At 36.9% G+C, this 22,885-nt stretch overlaps 1 protein-coding gene across 1 annotated transcript in view; it reads right to left on the bottom strand.

Annotated features, from left to right (window-relative positions):
* The window catches only part of lrrc1 (leucine rich repeat containing 1), a 50,603-nt gene that overhangs the window by 15,293 nt on the left and 12,425 nt on the right, over positions 1-22,885 (bottom strand). The window contains exons 2-4 of the mRNA XM_053503051.1: positions 14,851-14,968; positions 11,628-11,706; positions 10,065-10,154 (exon numbers count right to left, since the gene is read on the bottom strand). Coding sequence (XP_053359026.1) covers positions 10,065-10,154; positions 11,628-11,706; positions 14,851-14,968 — 287 coding nt within the window. The remainder of the gene's footprint in view (positions 1-10,064; positions 10,155-11,627; positions 11,707-14,850; positions 14,969-22,885) is intronic.

The following is a 22,885-nucleotide window of genomic DNA, read 5'->3' as shown; positions in this document are numbered from 1 at the left end:
ACGCGCACACACACGCACGCGCACACACACGCACGCGCACACACACTGCAAGCACTAAGACCCAGCAGGGGAGACGATAGGTCTCGGCTTTACAGCTCCCCTCCTCTTAGGTGTCAAACAAACACACAAACTCTTTTCTGTTTTCAAAGGTGAGGAGCTGTTTAATTTTTTTATTTTTTTACTTTACAGTAGTGATCCCGTTAGTATGCGCTCACGCGAGTGTGACTAGCAATGTTCCTTGCTAATTTTTAAACCGTTTTAAAAACGGTCTCTCCGTTAATGTGTGTGTGTGTGTGTGTGTGTGTGTGTGTGTGTGTGTGTGTGTGCGCGTGTATTCACCCAGCAAGAGAGACGATTACCTACAATTCCGCTGCAGAAGAGAGAAAACCGTTGGCTCACTTGTGATGACGTGACGCTAGGTGTCAAAACAAGAAGCGCATGCGTGAAACATGAGACTCGGTGCTCGAAAACTAAAACAATGCTTGTTTTTCAAGTAAAAAATTATTAAAAATAGTTGCTCGTCTTGCGGAACACTCGTAAACCGCGTTACTCTTAATCCGAGGTTCCACTGTATTCAATGTATTATCGGTAAAGCTATACACAGGTTAACTTTTGGCTTATTTTGGTTATTATTTTTTTACACAAGTTTAAAATGTAGTAGGTGGACATCAAATAAAATTTACATACAATTTTAAACAGAAGCATTAACAAGCATCAGAAATCTGTAAAAGTATGTTAAAAAAAGTAGTATATGTTAGATTTTCCATTTCCATCATCTAGTCCTTTCTTTTTTCTGGCACATGCCAACACCCAAAGAGAGGCAATTTAGGTTTTATTTGTATAGAATTTTTAACAATGGTAATTATTGCAAAGCAGTTTTTAAAAAATGTTGTTTGAAAATCCATCAGATTGTCCTTAATGAGGAAGCTGAGGGCGACGAGGGCAAGGAAAATCTCCCTGAAAAGAAACCTTGAGAGGAACCAGACTCAACAGGAAACCCATCCTCATTTGGGTGATAAAGGATAGCAGGGATTGATCTGAGGTCATACTGTGTGTTAGGAGGCTGGAAGATTATTATAACAGGATCAGGAACAAAAGCAAATGCAGGCAAAATCCAATCCAAAGATAAGGCTCATTAAGTGAGTAAAACTCAAGAGTGTACTGTCTGTTTGCTTTTGAACAGGCTTCGGACCAAAAGCACCTCAGGTTGGCTGGAGGGCAGGAGTTTGGGAAAGTAGCTCTCAGAAATGATCGTGAGTAAAAGCATACCGATGTTTCAGAGTTGAATGTGCTAATTAGACCGCCTGAACATGAAAGATCAGTAGATCAGACGCATGTTTAGGCTGGTTGGTACATAAAAAATGTTTTCAATGCAGAAATTAAAAGCTCTGCATTATCATGCTTTCGAAATATAGAATTTATCATTCTTTTTTTTTTCATCACAGAACACTCTTTGGTAAGATTTAAGTGGAGGCTTTGTTTCATTTTAGAACAAGACAAAACTTTTATTGTCATAATGTCAAAACTTTGTTAAAAAAAAAAAAAAAAAAAAAAAAAAAGCTACATCAAGAACATGAAACAATGTTGATCAGTTCATATGCAGGACATAGAGGCAAGTGAAAGTTATCCCAGCTGGTCTTAGTCCGTATTCAGTCAGAATGATCTGAGAATGCTAGCAAAGTACAATTATCTAAGTTCAAACAAAGTTGAACTCAGTGTGGCTAAATTAGTTCACCTGGTAACGTTATGAAATTGCTGCTAAAAATTTGATTAGGCGCATTAAATATTTTCGGATTGGGAGCCAAAGGTGGATTAGCGTGTTGATGCTCCGTGTTACTGATCGGAAGGTATGGGTTCGAGCTCCAGCTAGTTGGGCCCTTGAGCAAGGTCCTTAACCCTGTCTGCTCTTGAGGTGCTGATAATGGCTGACCCTTCGCTCTGACCCCCAGCAAAATAACAAGAAGCTGGGATATGAGAAAAATTAAGAATTTGACTGTGCAGTAATGTACATGTGACAAATAATGGCAGACCTTATAAAGATTCAGGGAGCCCTACTACTGTATGTAAGCAATAAAACGGGTTGTGCTGTTTTGAGACAGTAACCCACCCACACTAGGGTGGCACCTGTGGTACCACCATCATTATTATTATTATTATTATTATTATTATTATTATTAAACAAGTTATGCTGCTCATAGTTACATTTATTGTTGTCTTCAAGGTAAGTAAATTTCTGTTACCAGTTATTTTTTTCAAAACGCTCATTCTCTTACCAACCTCTCTTATTTCTCTCATCATTTCAAGTTAATAATAAAGAAAAAAAAAAAAAAAACTTTGACACAAAGCATTGACACTTGAAGGTCCTTTACATGAATTTAACAAACAAAACATTCCTTGATGAATAAGTTTTAATATATTTAGTGGCGCATGCCATACAACTCCAAGTTAATAAACAGTTACTATAGAAACTATTACTTATTAGAACAAGCATGTTAATATGAACTGAAGCGGCCTTCAAAGCTGAACAGGTGTACATAATTACTGCATATTTTTTAATTCATCAGAGCTGAATTTATTGAAAGTAGCCAGCTACCCATTCAAGTTTTGTTTTCTACTGGGTATGTAGTTTGTTTAAAAGGTAGATGCCAGCAATTTTCCATTAAATATTCTCAAAAAACTAAAAAAAAAATTCTACTACTTATTGGTGTTTACAGCCTGTCTCTTATTTGATCACAAAGATCATGAACTCTGTGTGTGTTTTTTTTTTTTTTTTAATGTCTGTGTTTAGGGCTTCTCTTAACCGCAGTTCTAAGAATGCATTAACCTAGGTTGTGCCATCACTTCCCAACCAAAGGAAAGCCACAAACTAACATTCACGGATATAATTCACCTCAACTCCTAAAGCATGGAGCACTCACAACAGGAGCATCAAATTCAGCTTCAACATGCTTTACAATACATCTAGAAAATACTACATCCCTCACCCGGGTTACATCATCAGTGTGGTTCCGTGAGAGTAAAAAGCTTTTCTGTCTCAAAGTTCAGCTTAGTCACAATATAGCCATAATCAAGATTTGTTCCATAAAGGGGTGGGGTGGGGGATGTACTGTAGAGGCAGACACACTAAGCAATCAGTGACATTGTTTCAAAAGAGACAAACTAAATAAGTTTTTTTTAAAAAGCAGAATTTATATGAGAAAGAATAATAACTTATACGAAGACTATCGTTTTAACCGTAAAACTTTTTTAAGTGTCATTTCAAATAATTAGTTTCAATTAGAACTGAGTTATGAAACAGCTATTATACATGTACTTATTTATCAGATGCTGTTATTAAAAGTTTGTTCCCAGGAACTTAAGTACAGCGTAAGTAATTGGAGCAAAATTTCACAACCCTTGTTATATGCAAAAATGCATTCCAAAGTTCAGTGGAGACTCATATGAAGCTTTTGCAGTCACAATGAACTAATTTGAGTTGGTTCAATCTTTCAAAGTTCAAATTTCTTTTACAGCTAGTTTTGGTTAGCCATAAAATAAGTTCAATATATGTATTTAATTACAACAATTTAGCTCAATAGAAGTTTCATACGTGTCTCTGCTAAACTTTGGAATGCTTTTCTTGCATGGAACGAGAGTTGTGAAATTTGGCCCAAATTACTTTTGTACTCATGTTTAGGGAGACAACATTTATAATCGATAAGAATTTATAACCACCAGGACCTATGGTGATGTAGTGATTTTTGACAGTCATGTGGGGGAGGGACTCATCCCTTTTAATCCTTATTCAAAAGCCCAAAGGTGTCAACGTAGCAGTGTTGAGATTCAACATCACAACCTTTTGATTAGTAACACAAAATCCTAACAACTGAGGAACCACCAAATGGTGTTCCAAATGTAGAGACACAAAGATGTAAATAGATGCAAACCATTTTGAGATGGCCCTTTTCAAGCTGAATCCAATTATCACCTTCTAAATGTGTTACCTTTTCACCATTACAGTAGTTCTAGCTGAAACAGCCTAATTAAACCGGTGTTAAAAAAAAAAAAAAAAAAACCTGGAGTAGTAGTGACTTGGTGATAATTTTTTTTCTGTTAGATAGAGGAAAGTTTACAATGTCAGATCCCAGTGCTTGCAAAAGAGACATAGGAAATGAGTATAGGAAAAAATAAATAAATGCAAGAAGAGGGGAAAAAAAATCTGTGACAATTTAATTTGTGCAGCCTAACTGCTGGAGCGATTTTTCTATGCCAGTGAAAGAACAGAGCAGGTTGGAATGGCAAGAAGCACAGCCCAAAAACACATCAAGCTGCAAGATTAAGCACACAGAGCCCTGTGATTTATAGCAATAAACAATACCTCCTAGACGATGGGCTTTAGCTCTGCTGTGAGTCAGATTGAGTTCACCCCAACCCCACCATTCTCAAAATGATTAAGTGAGACAAGTCATGAAACAATTTTGTTTTGAGACATAAACCTGAGCTGCTGCCAGCACTAACATTTGCGCTTCTTCGTTCGAAACCACAAAAACTTGGTGGTGAATTTGCTTAACAATAGTAATAGTTATTATAAACAAAAAAAAAAAAACCCAGGTCATCATAATACTTCAGTGAAATGTAAAAGAAATAAAATACACTTCTAATAAGAATAAATGTGTATGTCAGTTTTGCTCTCGATGGTGGACGATTAGGTCGCTGATCATCTGTTAGATTGGTGGGTCCTTGTTTGACACGCAGTGCGAATGGAGCAGCAACCTTTCTCACAGATCTCCCCGTGAGCATTCGGTTTAATCGTTGCATTTTTGACCTATTCGATTTTTATGCCAGTGTGAGCAGTTCCCATGAACCAGAGAAAGCCAGGTGCGAAAGCCAGGTTAGTCAAGTTGTGCGGAAACAACATACATGCCTGCGTTGTGTTTCTTTTTCATCCTTCCATGACCAGCAACAAAAAACAAGAAAAAGAAAAATGTTGGCAGGAAACAGGCAGCGCCTTGTATTTCAAGGGTGGGCGGTATAGGCTGCGTGCTGAACTGACAGATTGAGGGCTGAGAGCGGGAGAAAAACTGTCTAAACATTGAAATTTAACAACAGACAGAACCGTCTACATGGGACTTATTTCATAGCGTGTGCACTTGCATTATTTAGTGTGAACGCTGCAGTGCTTAGCTGGACAGGAGTAGGAACTCAACTGAGTAGTGCGAGGTGTCAAAAAATGTTCCATGCTTTCCATTTCCTGTTAAACATAATGTGAGTTTAATAAATCCTTGATATATCTGATCATAGTTGTAAGTGAATCGTTTCATTTAGAACAAGCTCTGTATACTGTAGATAAGAGATCTCATCTTGCCTGAGAACTTTGACATTGTTGTTTATGTTTAGCTTGAGAAACAGTCACACTCTCTGTATGATGAAACCTAAGTGACAGCTCTGTCTGTCTGTCCGTTGGTCTGTCTGGATCATCACTTATTTACTGCACCTGTTTTGAGATTATGAGCTATAAAAAAAATTTCAACAAGAATTGAGAGAAGCACTTTCCCAAGCGGGTTGTAAACAATTCCAAGCCAAAACGCCAGACCTGCCCTCAAGAGTTAATTGTCAAATCCATAAATTCTGCTGTCATCTATTCATCATTATATTTAGTTGAACAGAGCAGAAGCATGTTACATGTTATGTAATGTAAGCATGGTAACATTACATAACATCACATGCCTGAAATCAGAGCATTTTTAGAAAATGAGAAAATTACGATGGCATGGGACCAACTACAATACTACAATTATTTGATATTGATATCTACGCCTTTCAAGGTAAAACAATTAGGGGGAAATGTTTCCATTCATCAGCAATATGGTATTCCTGATATGAAAATATTTTACCTTTACCTTTCCCAAATTCTTATAAAAAAACTAACTCCAGAAGGAATTTTTGTCAAACATTTTTGCTGATGTTAATTTCGCACCCTTTCATTCTCAGAAGTTCAAGCAGCACAATAATAAATGTGTACAACACGCGCCACAATAAATAATTGAGAACAGTAATTTACTGAAAGCGTTTAAAAATTAAAAAAAGGAAAAAGACAAAAAACTTTTAACGTCTCAGATCTTTTCTGTGTAAGGCAGTGTGTAAGGATGGTGTGCAAGGAACATATTACAGTGCAATAGTTTTAGAGCCACGATTTTCCCGAAAGGAAAATTAAACAGAGAGGTAACATTACAAAACCATAAAGTGTGTGACGTGAGATAAATGTGCTGTGTGCTGGAGGCTGTTGTGTCAATCCCAGTCCCAGATCAGTGTTTTAAATCCTGTTTGAAGCTTAACATACCATGGATGTGCTCGGACCTTTTATATCCAGTCATTGTATTAACTGCCATAAATAATCCAAATAGAGGCCACAATTTGCTAATTGGGTTTGGGTCATTCGTTCAGTGTTCTCAATGTTAATTTATCATGGAGTCTAATTTTTAAAAAACAATGTTGCGCCGATGTTGTATGTCATTGCAACATGCTTACAACTCTGCTGCTCTGACGAAAAAAAAAAAGAAGGGGGCTTTTATTCATATTAAAATTATTGGCCTGTATTAAATACAGAAAAAAAATTAAGGAGATTTTTAATTATTGGAATTGGGTTTCTAACTGTCCAACACATTATTAAAACATACAAAGACTGTGCATGAATGGAGATCTTTCCTAAAAGCTTAGTATTATAAACTATACTTAGTGGTATAAGATTTACAGAGGAAATCACAGCTGTGTGTCTGAAATTAAGAGCATTTCCACATGATTGGGACTAAACAGCTGTGTGGCCATAAGAACTTGCAAGTTGGCACTAATCAGGGGAAAAAAATAACTTAAATTTGCTAGGGAGCATATTCCAGAATTCAAATTACCAAAATGTAGTTTTGAAATGTCAGAAATGTCTCAGATAGAAACAACTTCCCACAACCTGTCTGCATAAGTTTACACACCCCCCTAACTAATACTTTGGCTGGTAATACAGAACACAATCTTTGGGAAAAGATTCTACCAATGTAATACATCTTGATTTCCCAATTTTATTTGGCAAAAAAGTCTCGACATTGATCAAATTGCGAAAGCAGCTATGGACACAGCCCTTGCAAGTTTTCGCAAGTTTCAACTGGCTTTAGATTTAAAGGGCTCTAAAAATGCCATACCAAAATGCAAATCTGATGCTCGGCCTTTGTTGACTTGGATGTGCGTTTTGGGTTGTTGTATTGAAAGCTATTTTTTTTTTCTAATCTTTGGCTGGCGATTTATCTATCTTGACCACAGTCCAAGTTCCAGCTGAAGATAAGCAGCCACACAGAATGATGAGACTATTTTTATGTAAATATTTTTGGCAGCTGTATGACACTAAAGCATGAAAATATATCCGACATAAGTTGCATTTTATTTTTTACATCGCAAAAAACAAAAATGTTATTTTAAATGAAGTGTATAGACGGTATGCTAGCTGCATGCACCACATGCGCTGTTTTTAAAATGCAACAAAATATATATTTATGACTTAAATATGATTTATAAATACAAGATAAACTTCAGAACCATGCTGAAGTAAAGCATTCTTTGGTAAAAATGTTGGGAAGGTTTTGACTCCCACTAAGCACAGGTGAACATTTAAAAGGTTTTTTTTTGATCATATGCAAAGTCACAACATTCCTGAGGTAAAACGGGAATAATGCTTTGAAGTGCTGGCTTGCTTGTCCATTATTAAAATCATGCAGTCACTTTGATGATAATGATCATTAAATTTCAGGTCTATCCTTCATACTGGTTCTTTTGTGTAACTTTTTAAGCTGATAGTATTGTCGGGATGTCATGCTTCACTTCACATCTGGAACCATTTTGCTGTAGACGCTAATTAAGTGTTTGCTGGTACCTTTAACACTTTTCTGATTACAAAAAAAAAAAAAAGAAAAAGTAAAAAATAAAAAAATGCACAAACCACAAATATATGTATATATATATATTTTTTTAAAAATTATATTTTTTTGCATATTTATATATTGCATATAAGTATCTCAAATCAAATATAGAAAAACATTTAATTGCACAGAATTTTGCTTAATCAAAATTGCGATTTTTGTTTTGTTAAGGCAGGGCTGTACCGAAACTAAGAGAGTTAGGTTTAACGATGGAGCAAATGTATAAGTAATGCAATTTTATAAATATCGCAATTCAATATTAAATTTTTTCCCGATTTTGTTAAAATTTTAAACCTTTTAAAAATTTAAATGATTGATTAAATGTATCCCTTTCCTTAAACCAAGCACAGCCTTTAAACAATACAAATACAAGAGTTTAACATTTTACTGGGCAGCAAGGATCTCCGTCATCCGCCATAATTATAATTTCTAAACAAACTTAGTAAATTATTCACTCCAGGCAACATTTTACCTCCTCTAATGCCTCTATAGTCTCAAAACAAAACTTGACAGCGATTGTGTGGGTTGAGAGGCCGCGAGCACACGAGCGTGCGTCTTGTAACGCGGGTACGCGGGGCTTCTAACACATGCAATTTTCAACTAATTAGTGCTCGCAGTGTTTTGAGACTGGTGTAAGTGTGTGTGTAATGAGTGGGTTTGAGACTAATTCACTCAAGGTTTGGAGAAAAAGACAGATCGGAGGCTTTTAGAGCGTACAATGTTTGATAATGTAACGCTACAAAAATGTCTTTCTGTTGCGCCACTCAGTACATAATGATCTCTAATGTAGAAGTAAATTTGACTGAATGAATGAATACATTTTTTTTACCCATTTCTATAGTCTTTCAATCATGGTAAAAAGCTCAACGTTTCTTTTATTCTAAACAAAGGTCCTAACAAGGGGTCTAACACATTTCTTATAAACAGAATAACTATAATAACGCAAGTCCTGGTCCGTGAAGGGTGGGGCGGGAAAAAGGTTTTTGTGCAGTTTCATGCAAATAAATGTGGGTATGCTGCTTCCGGCGAAAAAATGGGCCTCTGGACTCGTCTCTTAAGTGCCTCATTTGTAAAAAGCTACTGACACACACGCACACACACACACATAAGCAGAAACCATGACACTTTAGATAGAGAGAAAGAACACGGTAGCTTCATAAGGAATAATGCTGAAAAACTTTTAAAAATATACGCTGAAGTGAAATTATTTTTAAAAAGTATATATAACAACGCTAATTTGATTCCTGTACAGTAAGTCTAGAGGAATGCAGGTCTTTGAAAATAAACCAATCCGATTGTGAGAAGCTCCCATTTGATTGCATGCAAGATAGGGCATTACACAGAACGGAAATTACACAGGAAATGAAGAGAGCCCTGGCACGATGGGAGAGATGGAGAGAGACAGAGGGAAACAGACCCGAGATACAAAATATCACAAAGCTGCCAGATGATTGACACATTTACTGCAGAAACATTAAACAAAGAAAATCAAAACACAAACGATGCGTTTGAAGCGAGCTGAACTGATCTGAAGGTTTATGTCAGCATGACAGCACGGACAGCGGCAGGCTGAGAGTAAGGGCTTCTAACTGGGTGTTAATCTGACAGCTTAGACATGAAGAGAAAAAAAAACCTCCAACTGTCTAATGTCAATTGTTAGTGTTGTGTGAAACAAAAAAAATAGGTGGGGGGGGTGCAAATGTAATGTGTGTAGTAAGACTGTCAGGTAAAATACGAGCTATTGTTGCAGGAAAGTTTGCATGGAGCTCAGAAAATGTAAAAAAATTAAAAAAAACAGGGTTACGGCAAACTTTTAATGAACGTTGCAAAGGAAACTATGAAAGGTAAAAAGTAAAAACCTGTGGCCACAATGTCAGGTCTCATGGCTGTTTCAGCCGAAATATTAACATTAAGCTAAACAACATGACTCGTAAATAAGCTATTGTATTAAAATCAGACCATTTACTAAAATGTACTGCTTTACAGAAATTATTGTGTGTGTGTGTGTGTGTGTGTGTGTGTGTGTGTGTGTGTGTGTGTGTGTGTGTGAACGTGCATGTGTACACGCGTATGTTTTTTTTCTTTCTTTCTGTGTTTCCGGGCGAAAGGGAAATGTGTACTTACTTTCCAATGTTATCAGGAAGCGCTTGTAAAGAAATGTCATTGATGGAAAGGTATGTCAGGTTCCGCAATTCAGCGAAGCTCTCCGGCAATCTGAGGGAAAAAGGGAGAAATAAAGAGAGAGAAAGAGAAGGATTCCATTGGCTGTCATAAAACGTAGATGGTAAAATCTATAGGACAATACAAGATGGATTAAAGGGACTTAGATGTAGGGAACTAAATGTAATCAGCTGAATTTGGACATAAACTGTGATTAGTGCAGGTATAAACATTGAAAAGAAAAAAAAAAAAATTCTTTCCATTTTATATACACCACCAGTCAAACGTTTGGACACACTTTCTAACGCCCCTGATTTTTATTTTATGCTGACGGCATCCAAAATATGCAATAATCTCCTTTAAACAGTTGATATTAAGATGTATCTGCTAATTATGCTGTGTAAAGTCTTTATAACGACTCTAATCTGAAATGCTGTTGGTTAATTGATGATTTCTGAGGCTAGTAACTCTACGTTAACTTCTACTCTGCAGCAAAGGTAAGTTTTAGTCTTGCTTTCCTTGAATGGTCTTCATGAGAGCCAGACTCCTCTTACAAGAACAGTTCCAGAAATGCTGACGTGTCTTAAAATAACACCTGACTGTTGTTGTAGTTACATAATTACCTAATTCCATATGTGTTATTTCATTTCATAGGCCCCAAACATTCTGTTATAAGTCTCGCTAGGATGAAGCAAGTGCCCTGTGATGGATTGGCACCCTGTCCAGGTTGTACCCTGCTTCATGCCCCAAGTCTCCTGGAATAGGCTCCAGGTCCCCCTGCAACCTTGAATACAGGATAAAGCGGTATAGACGATGAGTGAGTGAGGACGAGGCAATCCGAGTGAAACAGTACAATGTGCTATGGAGCTTCACCCTTGTGCCGTTTAACATGGACCACCTGATGAAATGTTTCCAAAAGATCACTTCCAGCATCACAATCGATTACACATACGTCAAGGTATCTAGCACACTTTTTTTTTTTTGTTTAGATTGCTTCATCATAGTGAGAGTTATTACAGAATATTCTGGGCCTCTTTTGAGTAAATCACCATTTATATGACAATAACAGCTAACCCTATGGTTAAGCTCACAAGCAAAACTTCTAAAACTCAAAAAAATTATTACTATTTACAGTATCACAGTAATCACAGCTGAGTCACAGGTCCATTGGTGCTCAATTAAGACCAAAAGTAGTACACTTATGCATCGTAAACAGCACAATCAGTGTGAGGACATTCACGCTAATCATGCAATCCAGAAAAAGATGTGTAATCACCTTAAATCACAACCTATAGTTCAACTGATGAAAAGGCTAAATGAACACCCAGATTGAATAAAATGGAGAAAATAAAATCAAACATAATTTACATAATAAAAAAAAAAGCTGTTATTCCATCAGGCACAACTGAAGAATAGAATGATAATATTTATGCACGTCAGAAAGAAATATTCTAACCAATCATTTGTCAACTGTAGTGAGAGATATAAAAGATAACGTGTTAAATATTTGTTTGGTCTTTCAGTTACCTTGTCAAAGGGTTTCCACTAAAATCTGCTACTTGAAGGGTTTTGCAGTAGGAAATGCTTTCAGGAATCTCGATAATGTCTGCGGGGGAAAAAAAGAAGTTAGAGTCATAATAAAGGCACCCAATTACATCATAACTTACTATAAATATTTTAATCTAATCAACGATGCGAAGCATCTACCCCTAGTAGGGAGTGTACACTCATTCAGAAGAAGCTCAAAGCTCAATTCACCTCGCTATAAATGTTTAACAACTCCAAGCGCTTCAAGTCAGCCTCGGCGCAAATCGACATGAGACACAAAACACGAAACAGACTCAAAGGAAGCGGCCATTTAAGTCCGTTCGAGCCGCCGCAAATTACGGCAGGGCCTTGCCAAATAGGGAGTCCAGGCTGTAAAATTGCTGCATGAAACTTGAAAATAGTAAGCAGAACAGAGGTAATTATTATCCATGCCATGTTCCCAGCTAAGAAATATCCTCAGTGATGTCAGTGCCATTGCTGATTTCAGATGGTTTAAAATAAAAAGAACAAAACACAGAGGCGATCCTAAAATACACAGGGTGTGTACAAGGATGTGTGTGGGAACCCAATTGATGCTATTTAGATGACGCCACTATTTTTTAATGACGCCTCGAATAAAGGAAAACAAAAAAGCCCCGATCAAAATAACAAGGAGGACTAAATGAATGTGTTATTACTATGAGTTGGTATTTGGTTTATAAGATTTAAACAAAAAAAATTAAATAAACAATAGGTTTATACTGTCGCTTTGTTATACCGTCCCTTTTATATACTGTACAATGCACCACAGTAATCCTCTAAAAGCTCATCTTCAAACTTCTTAAAACTATTTAATCTCCTACAACACAGACAAACCCAAGTTCTGTTCATAATTTCTTGCGCAAGCATCATATCCTTGACCTTCTCCACATTTTAAAGGATAGCAACCTGAAAGGGAAATGAACTTAATTGAGGAAATGAGTCATGAGTTATGCTTGGCCCTCTGTTACTTCATTGACTTAACCTCTTCTTCCTGGGCCAGCAACTTCTGACTGAACGTCTCCTCCGGGTAGACTCGTGGCCATGCTATCCTCTTCCCATTTCTTCAACATGGAAGTTTCACATCAATTGGGGTAAATATTTATGTAACCAAATGCCTAGATACCTTTCCATTTTGTGCCATTAAGTTGGTGTTTCAAGAAATAATATACATTTATTATGCAACCAAAAGTAATCTGATTGGATGAGTGGTGAGATAAAGCAGTGGTCTCTAACCACCGGGCCAGTGGTTAGCACTGTCGCCTTGCAACTCCAGGGTCCGGGTTCGATTCCCGTCTCTATGTGAATTTTGCATGTCAAAAGATATGCAGGTTAGGCGAATTGGGGTTCCAAAATTGCCCGTAGTGTGTAAGTGTGTGTGTGTGTCCAGGTCCTCGCGACCCTGAATACAGGATAAAGCGGTATAGAAGATGAGTAAGTGACTGACTGACTGACTTACTGACTATCGGCGTCTGTAGAGCGTTTTATTTCAAAAAATTATTAGATCGTCTCCCATTCACTTCTGTCTGCACATTGCAACAGGTGATTCACATGCTCCAAGCCCGCTATGTATAATGAGTGCACCCATAAAAGTATGTTTGAAGCAACCTCAACTCTGCCGACGTTCCGGATTAAAATTAACGTGGAATTGCATGTAAGCACTAAAAACCGTGCCTCCATTCCCAACAACCTTTCTTTTGTGAGGTGGGATTGTCTGCAGTGACAGCAACGAAAATGAAATTCCGGAGCAGTGTGGACATGGGGAATAACACTTCAGGTGTCACTGTACCCCATCACTCCTAGATGGGAATGTCTCGTCACAGGGGAACAAGCTCAGTGCTCACATGGATTGTGTGTTATACCATGTTGTATATTTATGCACTCAGAGTTGTTAAACATTTATAGCGAGGTGAAATGAGCTTTGACCTTCCATATGTAGGTTTTCCCTTCAAGCGCGGGATGGCCGTTCTGCGGAAAACTGTCCCACACAAAAACGGTCCGTGGCGCAAAAATGGTCGGAGACCACCAATATAGAGAATAACAGCCCTGGAACATTTAACAATAACACTTCATATTCCAACAATGGGTGAAAGTATGTTAGTGGGGTCTGCGGTACTGGAAAGACGAGAGAGCAGCTCCCTGACAAAACCTACATTTAAAACCAGTTACAGAAGCATTTTCAGCAAGAAAACATATCTGATTATACATGTCATCTTATAAACCACTGTGTCTCCCTACTAATTGCTTCTGAATTGCCTCTACACCATCAATGTAGTTTTCTTCGGAGCTAACATGAGCTACAAAATTATCTAGCTTCTAATTCAGCTTGGCTAAATTCCAAATCAAGGGCACTATTCTACACCCTACCTAGCACGCTAGCTTTTAAGATTATGATATTAAGGATTGAAGTTTCTCAGGACTGTGCACTACGTCCATGGTTTATTCTTCGAAATTTTTGGCAACATGTTACATAGTATAGTTACTTACACTAAATGTCAGTTGACGGCTTAATGCTAATTCCTCTAGTTCTGAAAAGAAATGTGTATGGCATTTGTGTTAATGTTGTATAAAATCAATACTCCTGTACTCGGGCCTTCGACCACATTACAGCCGTTATGACATTAAGTACAACAGCACTCCCTCTCGTGTGATAGTGCTTAACTATTATACACTTGTCAACAATGAAGTGATTTCATTAGATGGTTCCGTGGGATTTTCTTGACTTGTTTGAGTTTTACTCAACTGCTAAAGGCATAAGGCACAAAAGAAATGACAAAGCTTCTAAATCCACTTAATTGTTGCCAAACCACATGAGAAACTGTAATGGCCTGGGGAACCAAGGTAGAAGTTGTTTGGCACATTTTGAAAAAAAAAGATCTTTGGCAAAAAAACAAGGCAACTTATCATCAAAAGAAACTAAATTAAAGCACGGTGGTGGCAGCAGCATGCTTTGGAAACTCTTCAGCTTGGATGAGGAATCTAATCACGATGGATGGAATCATAACAAGCTTTATCAATTTTGCCACAAAACCTGCAGGTGACATGTTTTCCTGAGTTGGCTTTTGAATATTCAGTATAAATCCTGCTATACAATATGTATGGTTGTATACTTTAGTAACTGAAGAATATGCATGAATTCCTAAGCAGCCTAACAAGGGCGAAAATAGAAAACAGGTTCACTTACCATTGCGCGAGACGTCGAGTTCTACAAGCTGCATGAAGTTGGCTATCTCAGGAGGAAGCCTCTGAATCTCATTGTCGCTCAGTCCCAGTTTTCTTAACTTCACCAGCTGGAAAAATTGCTGAAAGACAGCAAGTAAATGTTCAGTCGCCATTTCAAAGCAACCTTTATTTTTTCTTTAAATGAGAAGTGATCGCTATTAAATCCTATTCGCTTTCACTTATTTGATCAGATGAGTTCTTCTAAACCTCTGGAGCCATTAGTTATGTTATCTTACAACTAGTTTACAGATTTTAAGTCATACTTTTTCCTTTTGAAATTAATTCAAACTTTAAATTCAAACTTGATGTTAGAACTTCCGCTGAATATGCCGACTAATCAATTCATTAGGAGCAGCACAAACATCAAACCATTCAAATTCTGCAGCGAAAGTGAAGAGCCAGAAAAAAAAATGCAAAATGAAGCAAAAGCGGTCAGTGAGCCGATATGGTTAAAAAAAAATAAAAAATAAAAAAAAAAAGAGTGTAAACAGGCCATGATTGATTCCTTTCCCAAAAAGAACAGTTAACAATTAAGATTGTCCAGTGGCCTGGCAAAAACAGCTCTGTGTATCCCTTTAGTGCTGATGTAATCAGGCATTTAACTCTTTATCTGCCCTACTTCTACAACTCCATTACAGTGGCGCTTCATCACAATTGATGAGTCTTAACCACTACTCCAGGAACTTTACAAACATGACCTGGCTTTCAGTGAATGAAAAGTGAATCGCAGTCTTATAGGAAGTTTAACAACGCACCCGGGTCCTGACATGTAGCAGCACGTAGCCCAGACTTTCAATCGCCTTAGTAATAACGTGCATTAGTATTATTCATAACCCAAACTGCCTCGATGCCTATTAATAAAGACCTGGAAAGTTCATGATAACAGAAGAAAAAGGAAATGCAGCCTTTTTTTTTGTGTTTCAACTCCACTCCTTTCACTGTCAAAGAGCTGTTCTTCCTGTTTTTCAGTTTTTTTTTATTTTAGAGGAGATAACTAAAATACTATTAATATCATTATACGGAGTGTCATTTTATGTTCAATCCCCACTTTAAACAAACTTTAATTCATAATCTGAGAACATAAAAATAATTCTCATCTATATTTTCCAGGATTTCAGGAAAAACTGCAAGTCATCACTCATGTAGAGTACAGCTCATACTTACAAAGTAAATCACTAAATCCTATTTAATGCAGCATAAAAAAAAGGGTTGTTCTTAATATGAGCATGCTATATAATTACGACATTGTAATAATCTATATAATTATTGACATTGTCGCAAGGCAGCTTTACACAAACAAAAGAATTATTTAAGTTTGTATGAAATGTGATTTTTTTTTAATTGTTAAAATCTCTTAATTGCACGCAGAGCACTAATTCGCTTCCCTCTCTCTTACACGCACGAACACACACACATACAGACCCATCAGTGATCAGCTCCATCCCTCCGTGTGCACACATCAGTTGTGCACGTGAAGAACTCGTGAACCTCTCATGAACATAAAACGTTCATGCAGTCAGTTTACTGAAAGTGTTTTAGAATAACACTGACTAGCAGTTTTGTGACAGAGCTGTCTGTGAAAATTAAGATGTCGGAATTGGAAGCGGATCGTGAGCAGACAAACTCAATCCTGTGTTAAAGAAAAGAATCGCAGAGTCTTGACTCTTCAAATAAGTTTTTAGCAAAGCTGTTTAGTAAGAATCGCTAAGCTGGTGTTGGACTACAGTTGGTCAGATGAATGACACTACATTCAAAATGAACCATAATTGATTTAAATTCTGACAGCAATTAATTAATTAACAATTAATTTTTACAGTCTCTATTCTATAATAAAACTAGTCAGGATGTTTTAAGGAAAGTGGACGAATTACAGTTAATATAATCAGACATATAAAATACACCATTATATCCTGTCATTAAAAAGGTTTTATAGATAGGCCAGACATAACCCAGGTATACATCTAAAGGTGCAAATGAAAAACATGTCACATGACATATACTGTATATTTCCCACGGCATGCTGTTTTCAGCTGAATAACAATAAAAGGATTGTGGGTGAAAATGCAATGAGGTTACTACAGGTTATTCTTTTACTGTCTAAGACCAGCAATGGCCTAACGCTGAATCAAAAGAAACATCTGGAAAGCCCTTAAAGGAGAGGTGATACAAGAACATACTACTGCAATCAAATACGTTTTTAACAAAGACACATGAACAAAATGCACAATGAGGCTTGAGTGTTTACAAGGCAGCAGTTCCTCATGACATAAAAGAAGGAAACACTATTTCTGTCTGCAGAAATAAAAACTAATAAATTAATTATTATTCCTGTTTTGGTTGTTTAGTGGACGCTCATGGTAAATATTATAAGGAGTAAACACTGATTAGCCTACTAGGCAGCAAGAATATCAGCAGTAATAAAAAAAAACATATTCCTTTCTATGTGAGCCCTAATAGACACAACACGGCTACTTAGAGACTTCGAGTGCTCAGTTGGATTTTTAGCTGGGAGGAAAACATTTCCTTGCTTATGTTCACAAACCTATGAGGATCGATTTTATGTGTTTTCTGCTCTCAAAAGGCAGCCCTAGCCAAGGTGGCTCAAAGCCCACGCATTTGTTCCTGTGAACATGCAATGAGTAGAAGGTCTGATTCTTGAAAATCAACAGATAACTTCATTCACCAACACCACTTGCACATTACAGGAATTTAGCTGGAAGTTACTGATGCTTCCCCCCCCCCCAAATATTATATGTTTTTGCAAAATGCTGATTAAGATTTCCCATCCTAACAATGTCACAGTAATAAGTGAAAGTTAACTATTAATAAAACTGTCTGAAAGGAAAAAATCAAAAGGTTTAAATCTATTCGTCTAATCTAATGTGACCTATTTAAGGGACACTATAAAATCCTACTACTTTAAAGTAATACTTTACTGAAGTCATCGTCTATATTTTATTGTTTTGTAAAGGAAAAGAAAAAAAACATTCTGGTTATACCTACACTAAACCAACTTCCCATGTAAAACAAGTCATAGGGCATTAGAAAGAATTTTTGAGAACAATTATGTTGTCATTATGAAACTGAAAGAAAAAGTGTGTCTGGGAGGAACATTGGCAGTGCAGTGAGCACTGAAATGACAAAAGAAAAAAAAAGGTGCATTTTATTTAATGGTAATGTCAAAATAATAATAATAACAAAGGAAAAAAAATTTAAAGTATCCAGACATTTTAATTTAATGATTTTTGTCCTAAATAGTCAGGTATGCTAGTGAGTGGAATCGGTGCTAATCCAACTTGGAATAGTAAAGAAATATGTAGTAATTTAGCAAAGCTTTTTTGATCATGCTTTTTTTTTTTTTTTTTTTTTTAATAGATGGCATTCGTGCCTTCTAGGCAGAAACTGAAAATTAAAGATTGAAGACTTAAACCTTAAATTGAATTTTTTTTACTGAGGCAGAGCCAGCAGCTATATGCACATCAACAGCTATATAGCCATAGTCCTAAATACACTGAGGTTTTTAATTAGGTGCTAAACTGAGCTTGATACATTAATATACAGTGTGCAGTCACTAGCTAGAAGAGGGAGAAGAGGCTCTTGTAGAGTACAAGTGCTGAATTTCAATATACACACACAATATACAAACACAGGGCATACGGCACAAATAATATAAACCTCTCTTCTGGCGATCACATGATGGCATTAATAATAGTGCAACTACAGTAAGTCCCCGTCTCACAAACAAGTTCCAGTCTTGAGCAGATATGCTTTTCTTATTTGTAAAAAAAGCGCTATTTAAGATACTGTTGCTGTTCTATCACCTCCAACCCGACCATTCTCCTCTGATCTTTTGCATCAACATTTTGCCCAGAAAACTGTCATTTACTGGATATTTTCTTTCCTTTTTTTTCCAAGACCATTCTCTGTAAACTCTAGAGATGGTGGGTGAGAAAATCGCAATAGACCAGCAGTTTCAGAAATGCTCAAACCATCATCTGGTGCAAATAACAATGCCACGTACAAACTCACTTAAATCACCTTTATTCCCCAATTAGCACATGAAGTTTAAAACGTCAGCGTCTTGCCCATGAGTTACTGCCATTTGATCGGCTGAGTAGATATTTGCATTAAGAAACAGTCAAACAGGTGTTCCTAATGAAACTGTGAGTGGTATGTACAGTATAATAATAATAATTATTATTATAATATAATAATAATTAGAACTTTATTAATCCCTGAGGGAAATTGCTTCTTCGCATATCCCAGTGTAACTGGGGTCAGAGCGCAGGGTCAGCCATGATACGGCGCCCCTGGAGCAGTTAGGGTTAAGGACCTTGCTCAAGGGCCCAACAGTGGCAACCTGGTGGAGCTGGGGATCGAACCGCCAATCTTCTGATCAGTAACACAGTGCCTTAACCCTTTGAGCTACCACTCACATTTCATACATAAAAACTGGTGATAAAATAAGAAAATCATGGTAAAACAACAGAAACATCTAAATTGCTTGAGGGGTACACATACTTTCAAGCGGCACTGTGTGTGTGTGTATATTTATATATGTATAAAAACACAAACATACCTACATACATTCATATAATATACCCACACACACAAACAGTATATGCACATACACACAAATATTAAAACAAAGGAAAAGAAAGTTTTAATGAATGCATCAGTAGAACTATAGTTACAGCCAGTTAAAATCAACTGTTAAAAAAGTTAGAAATGTCACAGTAAGCTGCGTTACTGCATTCGTGTTTATTTTAATTTCTCAAGACATAAATTTGCATGTCATTTTCTAAAACCAGTCTATGAAACACAATACATGCACACCTCTAAAACCTGAAACAAAACACTGACAGGCTTTACTTTTTTTTCCCTCACATTCTCTCGCTGACATTTAGACACTGAGCATAAGTATTTAAAAAGGGTTTTTCGTCATTCAAAACCTGCCACATCCAGTGTTAAATGCTGATAATGTAACCAGGTTTTTAAATATTCATGTACAGCTGTACTTTTGGCAGCCTCAGCTTTCAACACTGGCAGATTTAAGAGGATCCTGCAAGAAACCTCGTAGCAATTTCTGACAGTCGACTCTCCTCATTACTCCCTAAAGACTTGGGATGGTGACATAACCGCTTGTGGGTGTCACGAATACTGGCTCAAATAAAAAACTGTTATTATAATGACTCAAGTCAACTGCAAAAGTTTATATAGGATCCATAGAAAATAAAGGAAACAAACAGAATTTATATAAACATTGTGTGTTAAAAGTTTCATATTTGCTTCATTAACAAGTGAATAAAAAAGGTAATCGTTTTTTTTTTCATTTCATCCAACTCTAAACCAGTAAGAAATGCTTTTGCACACAATTGTATATTATTAATTTTTGGAATATTTTACTGAAGGGGGGAGGAAACTTTCGATAACATGGACAGCATAATTCTAGTTTCTATATGAGCTAATTTCATTTCGTCGGAAACCACTCTGTAAAACATATAAGTGACTCAGTGGTGACTCAGTACACCTGTCAAATCAAACAAAAGCCAGTGCCAAGATGTGGTAAAAGTCGTAGGTCAGACACCAAGTGCCTGAAATACCCGTAATAATTTACTTTCAACAGATAAAATGCTAGTAATGAAGAATTAATTCACACATATGACACTGAGGTGACCTTGACCCTATTCGGCTTAATTAAAAATCCAATAAGCTCATTCTCTGGTTAGAATAATAACGCTGTATAAATTCTACTGCCATTCAGTTTTTAGATACACTGCTCCACCATAATATTATACCTACAAGAACTCTGGAGGTGTGCTATGACGTCAGCTACCACAACATGGGTAGCGGATACATTGGGTGCTGTGATTTGTGAGGTTGGGCCTGCATGGATCGGACTTGTCTGACAAGCGCATCCCTTGGATCCTCAAAAAGATTGCTATCCAGGAAGTTTGAAGGCCGGGTCAGCAGCTTTAGGCTCATTGCCTGCTTTGCCTTGTGCATGACAGGCTGTTTTCACCAAATTGGGCTGAATTGGGTTTTCTATGGGATCAAACCTAATAGACCAGCCTTTGGTTTCCACAGGCAAAGCTGAACCTTGGATGCTCATAAACCAGTTTACTGGTATATAAATGATAATCAATGGTAACAGTTTGCGGGGTTTAATCGCAAAAACCCACAAGAACTGCACTATTCAATATTCCTTGACACCATTTTGACCGCATAGCATAAAAGCGGTAACAGGTTTTCTTTTCCTTTTATAGTGCCATCTATCTGTACAACGTGCAGCACAACAACAATATGAGAACAAGTCGGCCTTGTTTAAAAAAAGAGAAAAAAAAAAACACATCGGCTCACCTCCCAAGTAACTAAATCCCACCAAGCTGAAAATCTTTGCAACGAGTGACAGAGAAAAATCTCACTTGTCCTGTTTCTCAAGCTCAGCCTGCAAGCTGTCAGGTCTCCTGAGAGACACTGTACCATGCAAGACTAACAACAACAGGAAGAGCCGAGTGAACTCGCTGTCTTCTGATGGAAACCTATTACCACATATCTTAAAACTCTATTAACAAAAAATGCAAAGTTTCTTAATGGTGCAATTAGCATACATTTACTGCTCTCGCAAAAAAGATTTGAAGCCTGACTGATTCACACTGGACATCAAGCACAACTGCTTGTCAACTTATAGCAAACTAAACAACCTTATTTTGGATTCAGGTATACAACCAGAAACATGAAGCTGAGATTCCAAGTTAACATATCCGAAGGTCACTGGCACTATTCATCGATCGTACTACAGCAGATACCCTTTAAATATACAGTACTGTGCTGAAGTACTACACTATACCACCACTCATTTTTTCATTCTTTCGCTTCCAAAGAGCCAGACTTTTTTTCATATTTCAGAGGAATGTTTTTTGTTTGTTAAGCCACACAATAAGAACATCTAACTTAAGACGCAAACCAGTGAGAAACAGTTGTAGACGATGACAGATGATCAGGCCAGTGATTAGTATACTGGTGATGCTGAATGCCGAGTGGAACAGACGAGAGAGGAAATGATGTTGCTGCTGATGTTGCATAAACAAATTATTTTAATCGTTTCTATGAGCACAATAAAATTATTTTAATATATACATTAGAATTGAGAATTGGCTCAAGACTATTTTTACAGTACTGTAAATTAAACCTGAAGAACTGGTATGTGAGACATTTAACCTTATTATATGCTTGACCCTGTTTTAGATGAATAAATAAAAAAAAACTACCAGCTGCAATAATAGTTCCACACAAATCCAACACCCAATTAACCAGGCTTTTCTTAAGATACAACACCTATAAAAGTGCCAGATGGATGGATTGATTGATGGTCAGACAAAAACATGCTTTCCGGTTCCACAGTACACACAGATATAGTACACAGTACTAATATACACTCACCACAGATATCATTCTTTTACTTTCATTACTGAAAAAGTCAAAAGTGAAGCTTTCAAATGCTACGCCTGTAGTCTTTTTGAAGGGCATACTTTGTGCATCGTGTCCTGTATCACATCCTGTTTATGTAGACGAAACATTTTTGTTTGTACATTTCTTGTTAATTAGTCCACGTGTGCCATGTTCCAAAGGCAGGCAGTCACTGATTGAATCTCTAGCAAGAGCAAAAACTAGCAGGTTTCACGTCTGAGTTTTTTTATTATTTAGCATGTAGCTGGATTCACTCTCAACATGGTGTCATGCACTTTGATATTATAACTATAACACATGCTAGCTGTAACACATGCTACATTGCATAGACACTTTCTATATATATAACAATCGTCCACATTTTTATTTCACTGGGTTTGTATTAACGCGTTTAATCAGCAAACTTGCCATACATTACTGTCAGGGGTGTTCGAGTCAAACCGAGACTTTAGATTGTGCAGAGTAACAGAACACGTGTACAAGAGTACCTTCATTACTCTATATAATCCCCAGCTGCACTAATGCAC

The sequence above is a fragment of the Clarias gariepinus genome, chromosome 8, assembly GCF_024256425.1.
Source record: "Clarias gariepinus isolate MV-2021 ecotype Netherlands chromosome 8, CGAR_prim_01v2, whole genome shotgun sequence".
NCBI classification, from domain to species: domain Eukaryota; kingdom Metazoa; phylum Chordata; class Actinopteri; order Siluriformes; family Clariidae; genus Clarias; species Clarias gariepinus.
Note: the sequence above shows the minus strand (reverse complement) of the source record. Positions and strands in the feature narration are given on the sequence as shown.